This window comes from Gouania willdenowi, unplaced genomic scaffold (genome assembly GCF_900634775.1).
Source record: "Gouania willdenowi unplaced genomic scaffold, fGouWil2.1 scaffold_55_arrow_ctg1, whole genome shotgun sequence".
Classification (NCBI taxonomy): domain Eukaryota; kingdom Metazoa; phylum Chordata; class Actinopteri; order Blenniiformes; family Gobiesocidae; genus Gouania; species Gouania willdenowi.
The window spans coordinates 543566-561776 of NW_021145219.1; the positions used below are offsets into that span (position 1 = coordinate 543566).

At 39.0% G+C, this 18211-nt stretch overlaps 1 protein-coding gene across 1 annotated transcript; it reads right to left on the reverse strand.

Moving 5' to 3' along the window:
• Positions 1-1181: 1181 nt before the first annotated feature.
• On the reverse strand, positions 1182-17274 carry pnn (pinin, desmosome associated protein). Its single transcript, XM_028442580.1, has 9 exons — positions 17125-17274; positions 13854-13928; positions 11580-11651; positions 11288-11363; positions 7586-7680; positions 7369-7444; positions 5666-5821; positions 5107-5245; positions 1182-2630 (listed from the first exon to the last, which is right to left on the reverse strand). Exons 1-9 carry the CDS (start codon positions 17235-17237, stop codon positions 1453-1455), a joined length of 1980 nt encoding a protein of 659 aa, XP_028298381.1. The 5' UTR covers positions 17238-17274; the 3' UTR covers positions 1182-1452.
• Positions 17275-18211: the final 937 nt, after the last annotated feature.

The following is an 18211-nucleotide window of genomic DNA, read 5'->3' on the forward strand; positions in this document are numbered from 1 at the left end:
TATCAGAAGGAAACGCGCTAAATGGATTGAGGGCACATTGCGACATGCCGCAGTGTACTTTATACGGCTTATTAGCGCATGGAGTGACGTTTGCACACGTCTTAATATCACTAAACCTTTAGTGAATCTGCCCCTCACTGGACAAGAAATAGTTTATTTTACCCAGAATATAGGAACTGTTATGGAGATTATGAAGCACACCGTTTATACAGGTATTGGACAGTGATTATAGGTTACAAAGTAGAGCTTTAATTAGGCCTAAAAATTACCTGGCCTAGTCCCAAACCTGTCCGACTCAAAGGAAGCCGATGTCTCTTTACGCCTGATCACATTCCAACCCATATTCACGTCTGTGTGCGCTCATATAGAAGGATCTGTTGCGAGTCAAAACCAAGACTAGAAGCTTCATGAGCGCCACACGCTATCAGATGAAGCATTGTTTAAGGCTTGTGGTGGCAAAATTAATAAATCATATTTACTCACGTATCTTACTCATTGAATGTATTCTTACTTATAAGATGTAACATTCTACTAAGATGTGCCTTTCTTTGTCATTCCCTTGGGAAGGTCAGATGCTCTCACCCTCCATAAACACGAGATAATCAGCTGTATCTCAAGGCTACAGAACTACACACGATTATCATCAAATTGATACCTGTGGCGTCGAGCTCACGGGACCATCTGACATATTTTTTTCCTCCTTGGGTGGGGTTTTGAATATCTGTAAAAGTGTTTGTGCAGAAAATTTCCATTCATTCCTGTAGCGTCTGCCCGGCCAGGTGGAAACCTTTGATTGTCCTCCTTTGTACCTTTTTTATTTAGTTTAGAATAAATAATTTTTTTATTACTTCATCGCCTTTTAGTCTGGTTCTCTTCATTTTTCAACACAAAGCATCCACAACTGGTTAAAGACGAGGTAACCATAAATTACGCCCGACAGGCTCAAACACACTGAAGCGGAGTCCGGACTGTACGCACTCCCGGAGCTTACAAACTTGTGGATGGTGGTTACAGTTATGTAAGCATCGATTAAAAAAGGAAAAAAGAAACAAAAAATCCCCCTGATGCTGAGCATAGGGGGTACCACCAAAATTATTTCGGGGGGCCCTACGCTTAACAGCGCTGGTGAGAACCCTGTCATGCATTCCTACAGAAACTGTGTGAGAGAAGAAGAGGCAGGATGAAGCATTGGACTTTTTTTATTCACCTCACATCATGTGTCGGCAGGAAAAAAAAGTCCTGTTTTTACTAAAACTCAGTGACTGAGATAAAGACACTTAACATTGATCAATTATAGAAATCAAGCCAATAAACTTTTGACACAACCACTTAAAAACAATGACAGCATGTGGATGGTGAAGCTTTTAAACAAAGCGACTCCATGTTTCCTGATGTTCCACCAAACAGCAGCCAATCAGAGGTCAGGATCATGCTGGGTCTGAGTTCTTAGGGTCAGCGTCTCTTCTCCTTCCTGACTCTATGCTCCCTATCGCTGCGAGCCCCGCCCCTCCCTTTATCACTCCTCTTCCTCTCCTCCTTGGAGGCCTTGGGGTCCCTCCCCCCTCTCTTGTGGTGGCCCCTCTCCTCTCCCTTCTTTCTGTCCCGCCCTCTGTCTGAGGGACGCCTCTTGTGTTTGTTGCTTTCTCGACTGCGACTCCGGCTGCTGGAAGACGAGGATGACGAGGACGAAGAAGAAGAAGTGTGACTGGATCCGGAGGATGAGGAGGAACTCCCACTGGAAGAGGAGCCTGAGGAGGAAGAGGAGGAGCTGTTGCTCCGGCCTTTCTTGTGCTCCTTCTCTTTCTTCCTTCCCCTGCTGTCCTCCTGAGGGAGAGCAGAGGCTGGGGGCTCCTCAGCCTGGGGGGGCTGTTGAGGGGCCTTCACTGGGGGCTCCTCTGTAGGGCCTTGGATCTGGAGTTCAGGGGCGGTGTTGTCCTGACTGGGTGGGGGGGCTACGGCCTCCTGGGTGACGGGGGGGTGACCTGATGGTTCTGCTGCAGCCAGGCTGGGCTGAGACTCCCCATTCCCAGCAGGAGGCTCAGGCTGAGATTTTGCTGTGTCATCATCTGAAGGCTTCTGCTCTCTCTCTACCTCCACACCCTCTTTCCTCCTGTCCTCTACCTCCACCTGCTCCCCCTCCTTCCCCTTGTTCTCTACCTCCCCCCCCTCTTTCCCCCTGTCCTCTACCTCCATCTGCTGCTCTCCCCCGTCCTCTACCTCCACCTGCTGCTCCCCCCTGTCCTCTACCTCCACCTGCTGCTCCGCCCCCTTACCCCTATCCTCTGACTCTACCTCCATCTCCTCTGAGCTAGGACTCCCTTTCTGCTCCCCTCCATCCTTCTCCTCAGTAACCTCTATCCCCTCCTCTTTCCCATCCTTTTGCTGCTCTTCCTTTTCTTTAGCCCTCCCCTCCTCTTCTTCCTCCTCCTCCTCTTCCTCATCCTCCATCTCTGCTGTGCTCCTAATACCTGTCACTTTAACTACCTGACCTGCTGGCTTACCCTCCGCAGGCCGCTCCACTCCTGTAGTCGCCATCTTTCCATCCTGGTTGCGGTTCAACTGTCGCCGAGGGCGGGCCTCCATTTTGTTGATGTGCTCAGCAAAAGCCTCGCGCCTCTCTTCAAAGATACCTGCAAGAGAATGTGCAAAAACAATGTTTTAGTCCTGAAATTGTCTTTTACTAATTGACTGATATTCAATAAATACATTAGTGTGTGATTCAGGAGTCATTTTGTGTATTTTTTGTATAAATATTTAGTTTTGTGTATTTTTTGTATAAATATTTAGTTTTGTGTATTTTGAGCTATTTTCATATTTTTGTTGTATTTTTCAGTAATGTATGTTTTAGAAGTCATCATTATTTGTATTTTTTATCTTTCAGTTGTCTTTTTGTGCATTTTTTGTATAATTGTTTTTGTTGCCATTGTAGTGTTATTCTGGAGTCATTTTTTGTATTAATATTGTTTAGTTTTTTGTTTTATTTTACTCATTTAGTATATTTTATTATAAATACTGTGTGTGTGTGTGTCTACATCCATCTAGTTCAGTGCCTGTTGGAAGTACGTGGGAGCATAAGTACAGTTGTCAATTATGGCCAGATGACAATATATTTGAAGGTTGGATGTACAAAGAGGTGTACATACTCTGTAGTGTTATAAAGGGGTTTATTTGCGAGTGCAAAGTAAAATGGCGTGTGCGATTTCCCTGGTTTAATTTTATGGGACATGTGTATGATAAATAAGTTTGTTGTTTTTTTATACTCATTTTTTTTGGTTTGATGTATTTTTCTGTAATGTATGTTTCAGGTCGAATTCACACCACATCTGGGAAATATTCGCTCCACAAACGCACACAGACATTCCTTGCTTTTACAGGTAGAAGTAAACCTGTTCCTGTTTTTGTAAATGGTGCTGAGGTCAAAATTGTAACATTCTTGGTGTGACATTGTCTGTCGTGAAAAAGTCTCGCCAGCAGCTTTTCTTTCTGCGTAAATTGAAAGAATTTACTCTCAATAAGCAGATTTTTGTTACATTTTTACCACTGTAGTATAGAAAGTCTTCTTATTTCTGCAATCATGGTGTGGTTTGGAAACTCTACAGCAAAAGAAAAGAAAACTTTAAATTGCGTTGTCTGCTCTGCCAGTAGGACCATCAGTGTGAAACTTTCTGTCCTTGAGGACTTTTACAAACAAAGACTTCGGTCTCGGGCAGTAGCCATCACTAAGGACCTGCTGTGTATCCTGCCAGGGACTTGTTTGAACTTCTCCCTTCTGGGAGGAGCTATCGCACCATCAAATGTGGTAAATATTTCCAGAGTGCACCGTGTCTTTGAACGGTGCACTCTTATCAGGCTTCATTCATTTTTACCTTTTATTGCGTTTTCACAAATTTAATTTTTTAAACTCTATTGTAACCTTTTTAACTTATTTAACTCTGTCTCCTGTTTGTTTTTAAAACCGTCTTCTATGTTTTATGAATGAATGTTTGACAGTGCACTTTGAGCTACTTTCACCTTCTATTCCAATGTGGTTTTTTTTACTGCAAATGGCAAATAAACCAAATCTGAATCATTGGAGAAGCAAACTCTACTTTGATTGTTTTCCTAGCTGTAGGAGCAGCTGCAATCCACATCTCTAATGTTGAGCTGAATGACAGGCAGAAGTGCTCCAGTGAGAGTAAAGCCAAAGAAAAACAAACATAAAACATAAAAAAATGGCTCATTGCAGATGTGAAGCAGTGAGGAGCCACAGACATGTTTGAAAAACTCACTGGAAAACAAGGTTTGAACATGTTAATCAGTGAAGAAGAAGCAGCACAGTTCTCTCTAACTGATACAGCTCTGTATTAAAGTTTAGATTCTTGGCCCGAGCCCGACCTGAGTTCAGGCTGGGCTTGGGCCTCATTTTCCCACTCAGCTGTCTTTTTTTGAAAATTTTTATTACATTAATATTTTCAAATAAACACAAAAATGCTTCTATATTGTTGTGGTATCATTTCTACAGTCATTTCTGCTTGTAGTGTATTTCGGCGTTGTTTTGAGTTTAGTTGTTCAGCGTTCACATTCACTGAATATTATTTGTTGATTTTGTTCATTCCTCACTTACGTGCAGCTTTCTCTGCCAATGTGTGTCTTTGTTTACATGTGTTCTGAATGTTGATTGGCTGGGAGGCCAATCAACATGTGTGTTTGTTTATTTTTGGCGTTACTATGACCTCCATTAAAGCGTGCAAAACTGTGATGAAGGCTCAAGTCACGTCATTACAATACCTTTTGGGCTGCGGTGCTAGTGTGCGCACCCCCCTCTCTCCCTGCGGCACAGTGAAACTAATCTACTGGCTGCAATACGTTCAATAAAATAATTTACGTCGGGTTTGCTTTGGGCTCGGGCCTACAATTTAAGATAATGGGTCGGGCTTAATGCCTGCGGGCTTGGGTCGGGCTGGATTTTTTGGGCCCGATCCAAACTCTACTCTGTATCTGGGTCTACAAATTTTTGCAAAAAAAAAAAAAAGCGATTACATTTTGACAAAGTATATTTATGCTTTGAACGTGTTTCCATTGAATGTTGTTTCTACAAAATAACAGAATACATACTGAGGAACTCACCATTGAGTTTCTTTGTTGACTCATCGAGAAGTTTCTGAGTGGCGGAGCACATCTTTCCAGGTAAATAGAAGAGGGGCGGTTTGGTCTTGGTGCGAATGAATTTGACCAGGTGATTATTGTGGCTGGTCCACTCCTCTTGCTGGAACAAAAACAAGCAACAAAGCAAAAAGTCTTTAGACACCAAAGGGATGTCCCAGTTCAAGTTAGTGCTCACTATACTTTTACAGACCTGAGAAAAAAAATATTTGGCGGATCAAAAATTAAATCAGGGCTAAGGTTATTTTCACTGAGAACCAAATCAGAATGAAGACATTTACAAAATATCACAACACGTTAGTTCAGTTCCAGTTTGATTTGAAGAATAAAATATCAGACCAGTCTCCAATGGTGTTTCAAGATTCCCATAACATTGTAATCTCTTTCTGCAGAACCCAAATTTAAAAGAAATATATCATGGTTTCAGTAGTTTTAGTTTACTTTTCTTTGTTATATTAACGTGTGAATTGAATTACGTGACACAATCAAAGCCTGTGAATAAGTCGAATATCAAAGACCGTACCAGCTGAGCCAGTTCCACCTTCTGCTCCAATAGTCTCAGTTCTGTCTGCTTGGCTCTCCTCTCCTCAAACAGTTCCCTCTTCTCATTCTCCACCTTCTTTTTCTCAGCCTCAGCCTGAACCTCCAGCTTCTGCTCGATCTCTGAGCGCCGCTTTTGCTGCACAGAAAAGAAAGAACCATAGTTAAAATCAGAAAGGTGGTAGGAGACAGAGGAGGTGAGTAATAGAGACCAGTAAAGCTGTGCAATAAACCAAAATTTGATTATTACACTCACCGATTACAAAAATAACATTATCAAGAAAAGACGATTATTAAAAAGAAATATTTACTAAATAAAACAAACTTCCACAATTTCAGACATCAACAAAGAATAAAGTTTGGCACATGGCTATTATTAATCCTAACTTTAAGTTGTTTAATGCAGATGTATGCCAGCTCCTCTGCCCCGCCCCTCTCAAAGCTAAAGCTAAAGCTAGCCGACATGAGGAAAGTTGTTGTTAGCGGTCTTGAAACATTGCAGGAAAAATGCAGCAAAAATGCTTGGTAAACAAGCAAGGCAAGTCAAATTCTCTTATATGGGAACATTTTGGGTTTGATGATGAAGACCTGGAGCAAAGACACATCAAGTGCAAGAATTATTTTGTTTTATGCAAAAGTGAACATACTTGATTTTAGTGTTTGAAGCTTTTTATTGGGCCACAACAGCAACACAAATGTGTCCTTAGTAATAGATGACAAAGGACACAGTTTGGTATTGATTACCATAATTTCTGGCTATAAAGCGCACTGTTTTATTGGTCACATTACAATAATTTAGCAATTTTCTAAAAAAATTCCACACAAATGCCGAAGCCTAACATAAGCTGCACTCTATTGGCTAATGAGGGTGCCCTTCAGAAAATTCAGCCAATCAGAACGGGCAGGTAGGCGAGCTGCTGTACTCAAGTTAGGTTTCATGGAAATAAGTTACTGATAAGTTTCCTTTATTACATAAAGTATCCTCCTCACTGCCCCACGTTTACATATCAGTCCATTTACAGCTTTTTATGGTCACTTTTTACTCTAACCAGACTGATGCACCGCTTCGTCTTACCGTAGACTACCACGGAGCGATCACAGTGAGTCGGACTCTGAGGCAGAATACAGATGTGATTGCCTCTGAACAAATCCGACTTCATGCTGTTCTGCTACAATTACAAACTGGCTGACATTTACTGTAGACGGAGCGGAGATCAGAACAGCATGGATACAGCCTGTATACAGGCTGTTGTGATCTCCGCTCCGTCTGTCCGTCCTCCTTACGGAAGCGTCTCCATCAGCTTCAAAGTCCAGAACACCGATCAATCCTGAACAAACCATTTGTTCTTCTGTTACAAACTGGCTGACTTTTACTTCATCCCTGCTACTGCAACGGGCACTCACTTTCTCTCTGACAACATTTCTCTGTGTTGTTGCTATGATGAGGCAGTGTGCATCAAGACAAAATGAGTGATCAGAATGATTCAGTGTGAGAAAGAACAATTTATTGTTAACAATTTCATTGTTCCACCTGCTCTAATGTGACGGGGCTCAATTTTGTGGCAGCATGAAGCTTATAAAATTGGGGAAAAACCCCATAATTTAGCCGCATCATTGTTTAGGGTTCAAAGTGTGAGAAAAAAGTAGCGTCTTATAGTCCTATATTTTTAGTGCCCATATTCTTACCTTTTCTGAGGACACGTTGGACTCCTGCTTGAACTTCTGTAGAGTTCCCATGAGCAGGCCAAACATGCGCCGATTCCTGTGGGAACCAATAAAAACCCTTAGATCACACACACAAGTTTCTTAAAGCACATAGAGTTCCCTTGTGAATGAAAAGCACTGGACACAAATGAGCCTTGTTTCATGTTTAACAGGTGTGAGTTCAGGGCTTGAGGCGTACCTCTGTTTTCCTTTTTCATCCATGGTTTGGTCCTGAATGAGGTCTCGGCGAGTTCTCTCCTTGGAGGTAGCTACAACAGATGACTGCAACGCTGGCTGTGTGTTTGAAAGTTACAAAGTCAGTCATTTAGAGGCCAGTGGTGCTGACTGAAATGTGAATCTGTGATAAGTAGAAAGTTTTTATGAAAGGCGTTCCTATAAAATGGAATAAATCAGGACACTGGTGTGAAAGCAGAACTGCTATATATATACTATAGCGTCAATTTTAACAGCCTCAACAAAGCAGAGAAACTGTTGTAAAAACAAAACCGGTTTGAAGTGGAACATTAATAAAGAGCACCTGGACGTCAGTGAGCGTCACCTAACGTTAATGCTGGCTACGATGATGACGCGCGTGCTTGTTTGAGCATGAAAAAGCATTAGTGACATTAAAAGTGTATTGAGGATGTTTTAAACTCTACTGTGAGCGTATCTGCTAATTTATTTTATTTCTATAGAAACTTTATTTGTCCCCCTACATTAAACTCATCACCAATCAGCTGACAGTTTTTAGCTTAAGGGAACGTCTTCATACGATTCACAAGCAGCCAATAGAAACCAATGCCGACACCAACAGAACGTGACGTCATCTGTTACTGAGCAGTGAAAATAAAGGACAGACACTTAAGTTTCTGTGGTACTAAAGGTTTAAAGTTGGTGTTATTTAGTCAATTTAACATAGAAAACTGATGCATGTTATCACACAGATCTTGTGAGTTTGACAAGTTTGTTTTATCACCTGTCAGTGTTTAATAAAAGACGATGCAGTAATTCACAACCAAATAATATGTAATAGGAATGTAACAAGTCACTCAACTCCCGAAAAGATTCGAGTCACGATACGATTCTCTCACAATTTATTTTACAAAATTAGACTGTAACCAAATGACTGAAAAATATTATTTTTCAGGGAAAAAACTAGAAAATACTGCACTATTTTCCTTTATCTTTCATTGTCAAACGAATCCAATGATAAAATATTCAAAACAATGTAATTTAACTAAAAATAAATCCTGAATGAAATAAATAAAGGAATAATGAAGAAGAAGCCTACAGTGAACAAGGCAAAACTGCATAATAGTTCCTTTTCTTTTTAAAAGTGCAACTGAAAATTTATTTTGTGCCTTAACAATTGGACTGCATTTACATCAAATATTTTTGTTCGAACAGCAGAAGGCGCTGGTAACCCAGTGGTTGGTTGGCATGCAGCTATTTTAGCAGTGAAGAAGAGATGCTATGCTAGCAGATAGAGCTAATACAAAAATGTGACTTTTACAGATATTCTTTCAGTGCTAAATGTGTAAGGAATCATTTATGAACATGTTTAAAAGTAGTAGGCGATTCCACTCGCCGCCTACGCTTCTGGAAGGATAAATTATCTTGGACATGACGAGTGTTGTTGTTTGTATCAGGCATTTTCTTCCACGCTACTTGCTTACCAATTGGGAAAGTCAGGTCCAACGTCACGCTCTCGGTTGCCAGTTTGTAATTACAAACAAATGCATGGCTGGATAGATTACTGGCCGCTTAGACTGCGTATAGGCTGAGCTGGCCATGCCTGGCGCCAGCGCTCATGTCAAGTGTGAGTGACATAGTTCAAACAAAGAAAAATCAATTTTTAACTACCTTAACATTAATCTTTACATCACTAAAATGTAATTTATGAGACTTGAGTGTTTGATGAATAGTTAACTCAGCACTAAACATTAAATTCAAATGAAAGGAGAGAGCAGCTCAGCGGTGCTGTGATACCACATCCAACACTGCAGCTGCAACTGATGCAGATGAGAAGCGTGAACGAAACGTGATAGTGTATTTTTGTCATTAGAATTAGTGCTCTGCCCGGTGACTGTCCCTGAAAAGCCCCCCCCTCCGTATATTCACAGCTTTCTAATTAATCTCTGATCAATGATTGGACACATTTATACCTTGCAGTAAATGGAGGTGATGGATATGCATGCATCTACAGACATATTACTGATGGTTTAAACGCATGACAACTAATCATCTCATTAAAAAAGTGACACATAAACACATAATACAATGATTCTATCATCATTTGTATCGATTTAAAATCACATTTAAACATTTACCATGATATTCTGTTTAATTTGCTTTTAAAATACTGTATTAAAGCGGTAGCCTTTTTCCTTTTGCCGATCTTTGTTGCGTGGTTTAAAGCAGTAATTCTCAACTGGTGGGTTGGGACCCAAAAGTGGCTGGGTTGGGCTGGGCAGACCTGTACTGGGTGGGTCACGAACAGCTGGACAAAAATAAATTAATACTTAATATTTCTCATGTTGGACTTGTCTTTTATTTTGAAAGAAACTTTTCTTTTGACGGGCATGTTGTGAAATGCATGTTACACAGGAAAATATAGATATTTATGTTTTTAAAAAGATTATATACGTGTGTTTTCAACAGCTAATTGAGAAAAAATGTATTTGTGGTTGAATTATCAAAAAAACTGGGTCAACTGAATGACCATGGTAAAATGTGGGTCCCAGGGTGAGACCAGTTGAGAACCCCTGTTTTAAAGCATCACTAAATGACTTTTTAAAAAATGATGACGTGGTTTCATGAGAGTGCGTTTTACAAGGAAAATAGTTGGTTAGCAATAGGGATGTAACAATTAATCGTAAGGCAGTTAAAAATCGATTCATAGGTATCACGGTTCACATCGACTCTCTGAAAATTGAATCGCAGTACTTTTTAAACAGCAGAGGGCGCTATCTATTAATCTATTTATCCTTCTCTTGTCCAGCAGTGTAGGCAGCGGGCGGAATCTGCTACTACTTTCTTTCTGGCTGCCTTCTACTCTTAAACATATTCATAAATGATTCCATACCCCTTTAGCACCGAAAGAATATCTGTAATATTATGTGAATATCTGTAAAAGTCACATTTTTCTTTTAGCTCTGTCTGCTAGCATAGCATCTATTCTTCACTGCACAGAATACCTGCATGCCAACCGACCACTGGGTTACCAGCGCCCTCTGTTGGTTCAAACAAATATCTGACCTAAATACAATGCAGACTGGTTTCTTTTTAAGTCCAATTGTTAAGGCACAAAATACATTTCAGTTGCACTTTAAAAAAAAAAAAAAAAAAAATCTATTATGCAGTTTTGCATTGTTTACTATAGAACCCAAATTTAAGTTAATAGGCTTCTTCATTTGTATTATTTCTTTATTTATTTCATTCAAGATTTATTTTTAGTTAAATTGCATTGTTTTGAATAGTTTATCAAGGGATTATTTTGACAATGAAAAATAAAAGGAAAATAGTACAGTATTTTTTTAGTTCCCCCCCCGCAAAAAAAGGAATATTTTTCAGTAATCATTTGTTAACAGTCCAATTTTGTAAAATAAATCGTGAGAGAATCGTATTGTGAACCCAGTATCGTGAATCGAATCGTATCGGTAGTTGAGTGAATCGTTACATCCCTAGTTAACATCCCTAGTTAACATCTTAAACAAATTAAAATAATTTCCTCAGAAAAGCTGAAACCAAATTACAGAGTTACCGTGTAGTCAGTGTTTTTTATACTTGTCTAAATGACAAAGTAGTACATCAGTATTATGAGGAAAAACCATCAAGTATCAAGTTTGATTTGGCCCAACGGTCATTTTTTTCTCTGCCTTACTGTTGACAATGGTCTTACTTTTTGGACATCGTCGTCATCCTCAGCGTCGCTGTCCTGACGCATGTCTCTCCTGGCCCTCTGGTCTCCTGCCAGCCTGTGTACGAGACACATGGTGTAACAATGACATTGTCAAAAAGTTCCAGCACCACTTTTAACAAATGGAGAGTAATTAAACACTCAGACACAATAAGGCTGCTGTGCAGAACTTTATAAAAATTGTTTAATTTCTTCAATGTTTATCTAAAGTTTTAAATTAGATATCAAGAATCAAGCTAATATTGTAATTGTATCATTAGTTGGTGTAGTGTACCTCAGCAGAGCGCCTTCAATGTCCCTCTGCTTGGCAGGAGGGCCGCCGCTTCCCATGTCTGAGAGACTGCGTCTGTGGAGCATATCAGGTGAAGACATTCAGTAGCTATATATTTCACATCAATACACACCCCCACTAAAGACATCTGTTTGACTTTGTGTTGACAGTGATTGAAGACAAAAACTATTATACTCCATTGTGGCAAAGTTAGAACAAGGCATTTTAAACATGTTTTCATATGCCCACATAATAAAGGGAGCCAAACATCTATTTTTCATTGTTTTTTCTAAATGACTCCTGCTTTTTGGAAAGGGACATGATTTATTACTGACTCTTTTTTATAAGAACCTGGAATAAAAGGGTTGCATTGCTGCTTCATAGCTACATTGCCGAGACCTCTACCCACAGAATAGCTTAGCTCCAAAAAATGTTAGTATGAGTCTGAGGGTTTGTGTGTTTTCAGTCTTAAATTTGGAGAAATCACTTTCATGGTCTTTTTATTTAAAAAATAACCAAACCCCAAATCCACTTCTGCTGAATACATGTGTATTTAGTAGTGCTGTTGGTTGATCCGAGTCCAACTTTTAACATTTTAGTAAAAGTTTTTTAATTGTGCGTGTTTAGCTGTAAAATCTCAGTTACTGCCCTTTAAGGGTTGAACGCCGGCTATTATAAGTGAATTTTGTTATTGGCTGAGACGGATTTTTTGTGTTATCAACATTCACTGTTGGCCCCGCCCCTCCTATAAAAGCTGAGAGGAGGGTTTCCTCCAATCACAGCCCTGAGTAAGCATTGATTGACAGCCTCAATGAAGAAGTCCAATGCTCTGTGGGAAACAGCCTGCTGCAGTGGTGATGTTTTTCACCCTGCGCTTCTATAAAGAGCAGATTCTGGTCTAATCAGAGGGTTTATCAAGCTGTGTGTGTATGTGCATGTGGTTTGTGTGTGTGAGGCCATAGTGTTCTGAGGCTAATGGTGGAAGTAGAGCAGGAACAGTTTGTGAGTAGGAGTGTGACGATATAACGCAATGTTATTTTGCATGATTGATTAACGATATGCTCACTTTAAGAATCGATTCTTTTTATTTATTTATTTTTTTCAAAACCTTTTCTGCTTTTTCACCAAAATGTGCAGGTCGGTCTTCACATATATTTTGTCACGTTTGTTGAAGGAACCAATATATTGTTAACTGGAATATTGCACTACAATGGTGTCACTGGTAAGAAAGACCCTATTTTTTTGTTTACAAAAAGCACTATTGCTTTTGTTACAGCCACAGAAAAAAAAAAAACACAAATAAAATAAAAACATTAACAAAGATGAAAGAAAGAATGAACAATAAATAAGTGTATAATTAAGTAAAAGACTGTTAAAAAATAGGGATCAGATACACACACAGTAGAAAATAAAGCAGGATAAATAATATTACTAATAAAAAATAATAATAATATTACAAATGTACAAACATCTACCAATATGGTACAGATATTTACAAAAATAATACAAATATGATTTAGATATTTACAACAATCAAGCTGTGAGGTTATAGTGAAGCATTATAGAGTTTGATCGCCGCAGGTAGGAGATAGTCATTTGTTTACATTGGTATGTTGACAATTATTTACAGAAATGTTGCACTAAAATAGTGTCACTGTTCAGAGGACACTTTCAATTTATTGTCTTTCAGAGAAATAAAATAAAAAAAAATTATTTTTCACTTAATCTTTTTTCCTTGCTATGTCATAGATTATCGTAGATTGATTTCAGACCAATATATCGATATTCGCAGTATTGTCATATCGTGAGATAATCGTTATCGTGAGATTTGTATCGCGTATTGTATCTTGAGGTAAAATTCCAGAATTAAAAAAAAAAAAAAAAGAGACAATTGTTGAACTGAACTACATTTAGTCTCTATGGAGAAAGAGCCTTGAAACTTTTGTCTTTTGAAACACAAAATGAGCAGCTTATACACAAAGCCAAAACCAAGCCAAATTGTCAATGGTAACCTCCTCCTACACAATATATTGAGACGGGATTTAAAAATGTTACCATTTATAGGTAAAGCTGGAGCTGGCTTTATTTTAACCTGTGTGAATTCAACCTTTACAGGCACGCAAAACCTGGACCACCAACTATCAGTAATCACCATCTCTGCCATAATACACACTAGGTTTGAATCGCAAACCCATGTTAGTTTACCACTTACCACAAGACCACGTTGGCCGATCAAGCAACTCATATATAGATATATAGTGAACGGGTCATGCTTACCTGAGCAGGTTGATCCCTCTGCCTCTACCTCCTCCCAGACCTGCCACAAGGCCAAGTCGACGGATCTGACCTGGTCTGCAGACACATAGTGAACAAATGTTACACACCAATTCAGCAAATGCACAGTAAGAGCATGGGGATAGAGTAGATTTTCACAGAGTAACTAAACTTCAAGGTTTTGGCTGATATGCGTTTAGTAGGGCTGCACGATTTCGACAAAAAACCTAATTGCGATTTTTCTGACAAATGTTGCGATTTTTAAAAATATTTTATACATTTGAATGCATATGTATTTTTTTTCCACATCAATTTTTTTCAGAAAATATTAGTTTTTAACTCCTGTGAGGAAACAAAACACTAATAAATAAAAAGCCCATAATTAAACAAAAATATATGTTAAAAATAAAGTAAGATACAATGAAAGGAAGATATAAGTTGCACTGTGAAGAAACTAAATAAATACCAATAAAAATAAAACTATAATTAAACAAAAATGCATATCAAAAATAAAAACGTAATTTAAAATAATGAGTAAGATAAAAGGTAGATATAAGTTGTACTGACATGGAAGATGAAACAGAGTAGCATTGTCATGAATAAATGTCTTGCACATAATAAAGGTGCAAGACATTTATTATGTCTAGACCCTAGTGTTTTTCACCACTAGGGGCTAAAATGTTTTACAGTATCAGAAGTTATCATTAATCTACAATGTTTCAGACTCTACAATCCCTGGTATTGGTGGTGTAGTTCACAACAACAGAACAACTTTTATCCACAGATCTTCTGTTGCTCTGATGAGATGTTTAAACACCGAGCAGGTGAAGCTGATTAAAGCTGATCGTATTTTCACAGAGCACAGCAGCGCTACATGAGAAACAGAGGTTCACAGACAGGTTAAAGTTAAAAATGCGCACGGGTGGCTCTGATTTAGGAGTCAGCGATGATTTGCATAGTTTTTGGCCAGGTTAGACGGTGTTTAGGTGGTGTTTGAAGCGGCCACCAGCCAGTATGAGAGAGGGAAGGACTTTTCCTCATAGTGAATCCGTTTAAACCCGATTCTGTCCATTTCCGCGTTCAACAGTAGATTCCGTTTTCATAGTTCAATTCCGTTAAGATGGATTTTATAGGGCCCTAGTTAAGGGTGTGCGATCTGATATTAGGTCGTTAAGGATTACAACATGACGACGATCTCCCACATCACGGAGATTGTAGACCGTCTGTAATTCACATTCTAACCTTCACGGTGCCATTTCTGCGTCTAAATGATTAGAAAAAAAAAAAAAAAAGTGATAAAATCGTGATTGAGACTTCACAAAGAAAAAATCGCGATATATTTCTCCCATATCACCCACCCCTAGCCCTAGTGTAGTTGTTAGCGCACTCAGACTCGCTGCAGCAAGAGAAAAAAAAACCCCGCTATAGCGCACACAAGCGTGTGTCCTGTAACCATCTCTGATTGGCCAGCAGCCCAGGAAGGCGCTTCTCTGCAATTGTGATTGGTGAACATATATATCACTCAAATGACGGAGACGGAATAAAAACCTCCAGCATCTGAGGTTACATTATCGCAGTAGTGAAAACCTTAATACTGATGCGATTAAGGTTAACCGTTCAGCCTAAGCGTCTAGGCTGGAAATTTAAAAATGCCATGATTATGGGCAGGGTTTCTGAAGAAGTTAAAACACGCCCAATAAAATCTATTTTAAAAATTATGATTTGATAACGACCTATTGAATACTCACTATTCTTCCCTATTTAGGGATGCCCAGATCAAATATTGATATTGGTCCAATATCTGCAAAAAACCAGTATCGGATTACATCGACCTACATCTAATATCTGATACAGTAGGGGTGTGCCATCTAGGGAACCCAATGATTTGATCATAATCCAGGTAGGGATGTAACAGTTACTGGTATCACGGTAAAATTTCAGATGGTGAAGGTTAACGTTTATGTTTTAATTACCATGATAACCACCGCGGTCGATATCCACTGTGTGGAAAACTCGTGAGATACTTTATCAGTCGATACTAGCTGCATTTTTCCGCTTTCAAAGAGCAGCGTCTTTCCCCTACACTCACACACAGAACAGCTCTCTTTCACTCTCTGTCTCTCAGGTGTGCTGGTCTTTTTCATTAACATTTAGGGATTCTTCAGGTTCGTTTTTAATTTGGTTTGTACTTATTTATTAACCAGAGTTCTGGTATACGTGGGTTCATTCAGACGTGGTGCTTGGTAGAGAGTGCTATGTCTCTGTCAGGGATGTTTTTTCTTTTTTTTTTTTAACTGTCAGCGACTTCACTGAGTGTCTGACACTTTCTTACTGTATTTCAATAAAAAATAAAAGTAGTAGTGGTATAAACCTATTCAAGTTGACTTAATGTGATATTACACCTGCACTTCTTTGATCTTTTTTTTTTTTTTTTTTTTTTTACTGTGGTCATTATTGCAGTTCTGAAATTTTTTTCTTTTATTTTTACCATACCGTGAGTTTATTTTGAACACTTTTTATTGAAAAATGTTGACGGTGGTTGTTATTGTTGACTCAAAATCATTGCATGTTGTTTGATTGTGTCATACGCTACTATTCGGCCTTGCTTTTAAATCACTCCATCGAAGGCCGAATGTGGCTTTTATTTCGGTAATTTTATTTAGCACATTTTAATTAAATTCAGACTGAAAGTTGATCAGGTTTTAATCTACATAATTTAAACAACTATACTAAATCAGTTGAAGTTGAGGATATTGAATTTTATTGTCGATTACTTTACTCTATGTTGGTAATTAAGGCAACGCCATTGTACAAAAACATTACCTACTCGGTGGAAGAGTATAAAGATATAGCTTCTTTTAAAAAAAAAAAATCCCTCACAAAAATAAGATACTAATATTCCTTGCACAGACTAACGCTCCAGACCCACTGAAAACAGTTAAAAGACCAACTTTCTGACCACTGAAGAGTTGCTCAGCAGGCCTGTGTACTGAGCACCGGCTCTCGGTAACGCCTACAGTGGCCATGCCGACTCACTTAGATACTTATCGTGTTTTCCTCACCAGTTTCAGACGCCGGGAACAAAACCCGGCTCAGGCCAGCCAGTACAATATATAATATATCCAACCTTGAGCTCAACAGTTACAAGATGACCAAATATACTGTTTGCTAGTTAGCCACCTCGTGCTAAGTTAGCCCGTGTCACTCGTCTGAAAAAATATTCGCGATTTACTGAAAAGTGCCAAACAATAAAAAACCAATCCAAACATATTACCTATTTTCATTTGGGTCTCTTCCTGTAAGTTTCCGAATATTATCGTCCACATTTTTCAGGCTTTCTTTTGCTTTTTCAAGCTGGTCCTGCAGGCTCCGCACCACTACCGCCATCTTGCTCACAGTTAGCGACACTGCCGTCACTGATCACGTGCACTGTACATACTTCCGGTGACGCACATCCTCCGCCCCCCGTGTATGGCTTTAGAAGAAACCTATTACCTTTTTAAAAGCTTTATTTAAAATAATTTATAAGTTCCAAGCTTAACCAAGTTGACTGTTCAGTACTGGATCTCTGCTATTTTGGTTTATTTTTTGCTGTTCAATAAACCGTGCTACTTCAGCCACATCAGTTTTATCCTTTCGACGCCAGAACCTCTAGTATCCTTTCAAATAAAGTATTTAATCATTTGTAAAGCCCCATCACTAATTTTGTCCATCTTCATACTGCTTTTTATTTAGTTTTACAATAAACCTTTTTTATAAAATCATCAATGCCTCACCTGGACTCCATCATTCAACCAGAGCAATAAATCATGTCTCCAAATGAGGTCAACCGCAAATTTGCCGTGACAGCAGAAACAGGCTTCCATGCATACCCATTCCTTTCGATGATTCTAATTTGTCATTATGTGCATGGCATGCACATACTAATTCCACTCACACATATTCCACCACCAGGTGTTTCCATGCAGGCAGACCAGCTACTAATGTTTCATGTTTTTCTGCAGTCTGTGCTCTCTCCTTGCTCTTCTCTTTCAGGTGTTGTTTGCCCACTTGTTTATTTAGATAATTTTTTAGTTAGTTATTTTTAGCTTTTTATTGTATCTACTGTTTTGTATTTTACCTTGTTAATTTGTGCAAATTATCACAAATGACTGTTTCTATGGTTTTATTTTTCTTATTATTTTAATTGTGTTTTCTCCCAGTGTTTCCTCAGAAGGAACCCTCTGCACTGGGAGCTGTGATGGATCGTGGCCGTGGTGGTGCTGTCTCATGGCCCTTCAGTGCTGGTGAAGGAGTCCTGTCTCTCTGCTGCGCTGGGGGCCCTGTGTCAACGTCCTGTGGCCGTAGTCTATGATCAGCTC

Excerpts from the sequence above, each read along its gene's own strand:
- pnn (XM_028442580.1), bottom strand. The coding sequence starts at position 17,237 with ATGGCGGTAGTGGTGCGGAGCCTGCAGGACCAGCTTGAAAAAGCAAAA. Across the intron at positions 13,929-17,124 it reads AGAGACCCAAATGAAAATAG|ACCAGGTCAGATCCGTCGAC; the intron begins GTAATATGTTTG and ends ATGTGTCTGCAG. Across the intron at positions 2,631-5,106 it reads GTCAACAAAGAAACTCAATG|GTATCTTTGAAGAGAGGCGC; the intron begins GTGAGTTCCTCA and ends ATTCTCTTGCAG.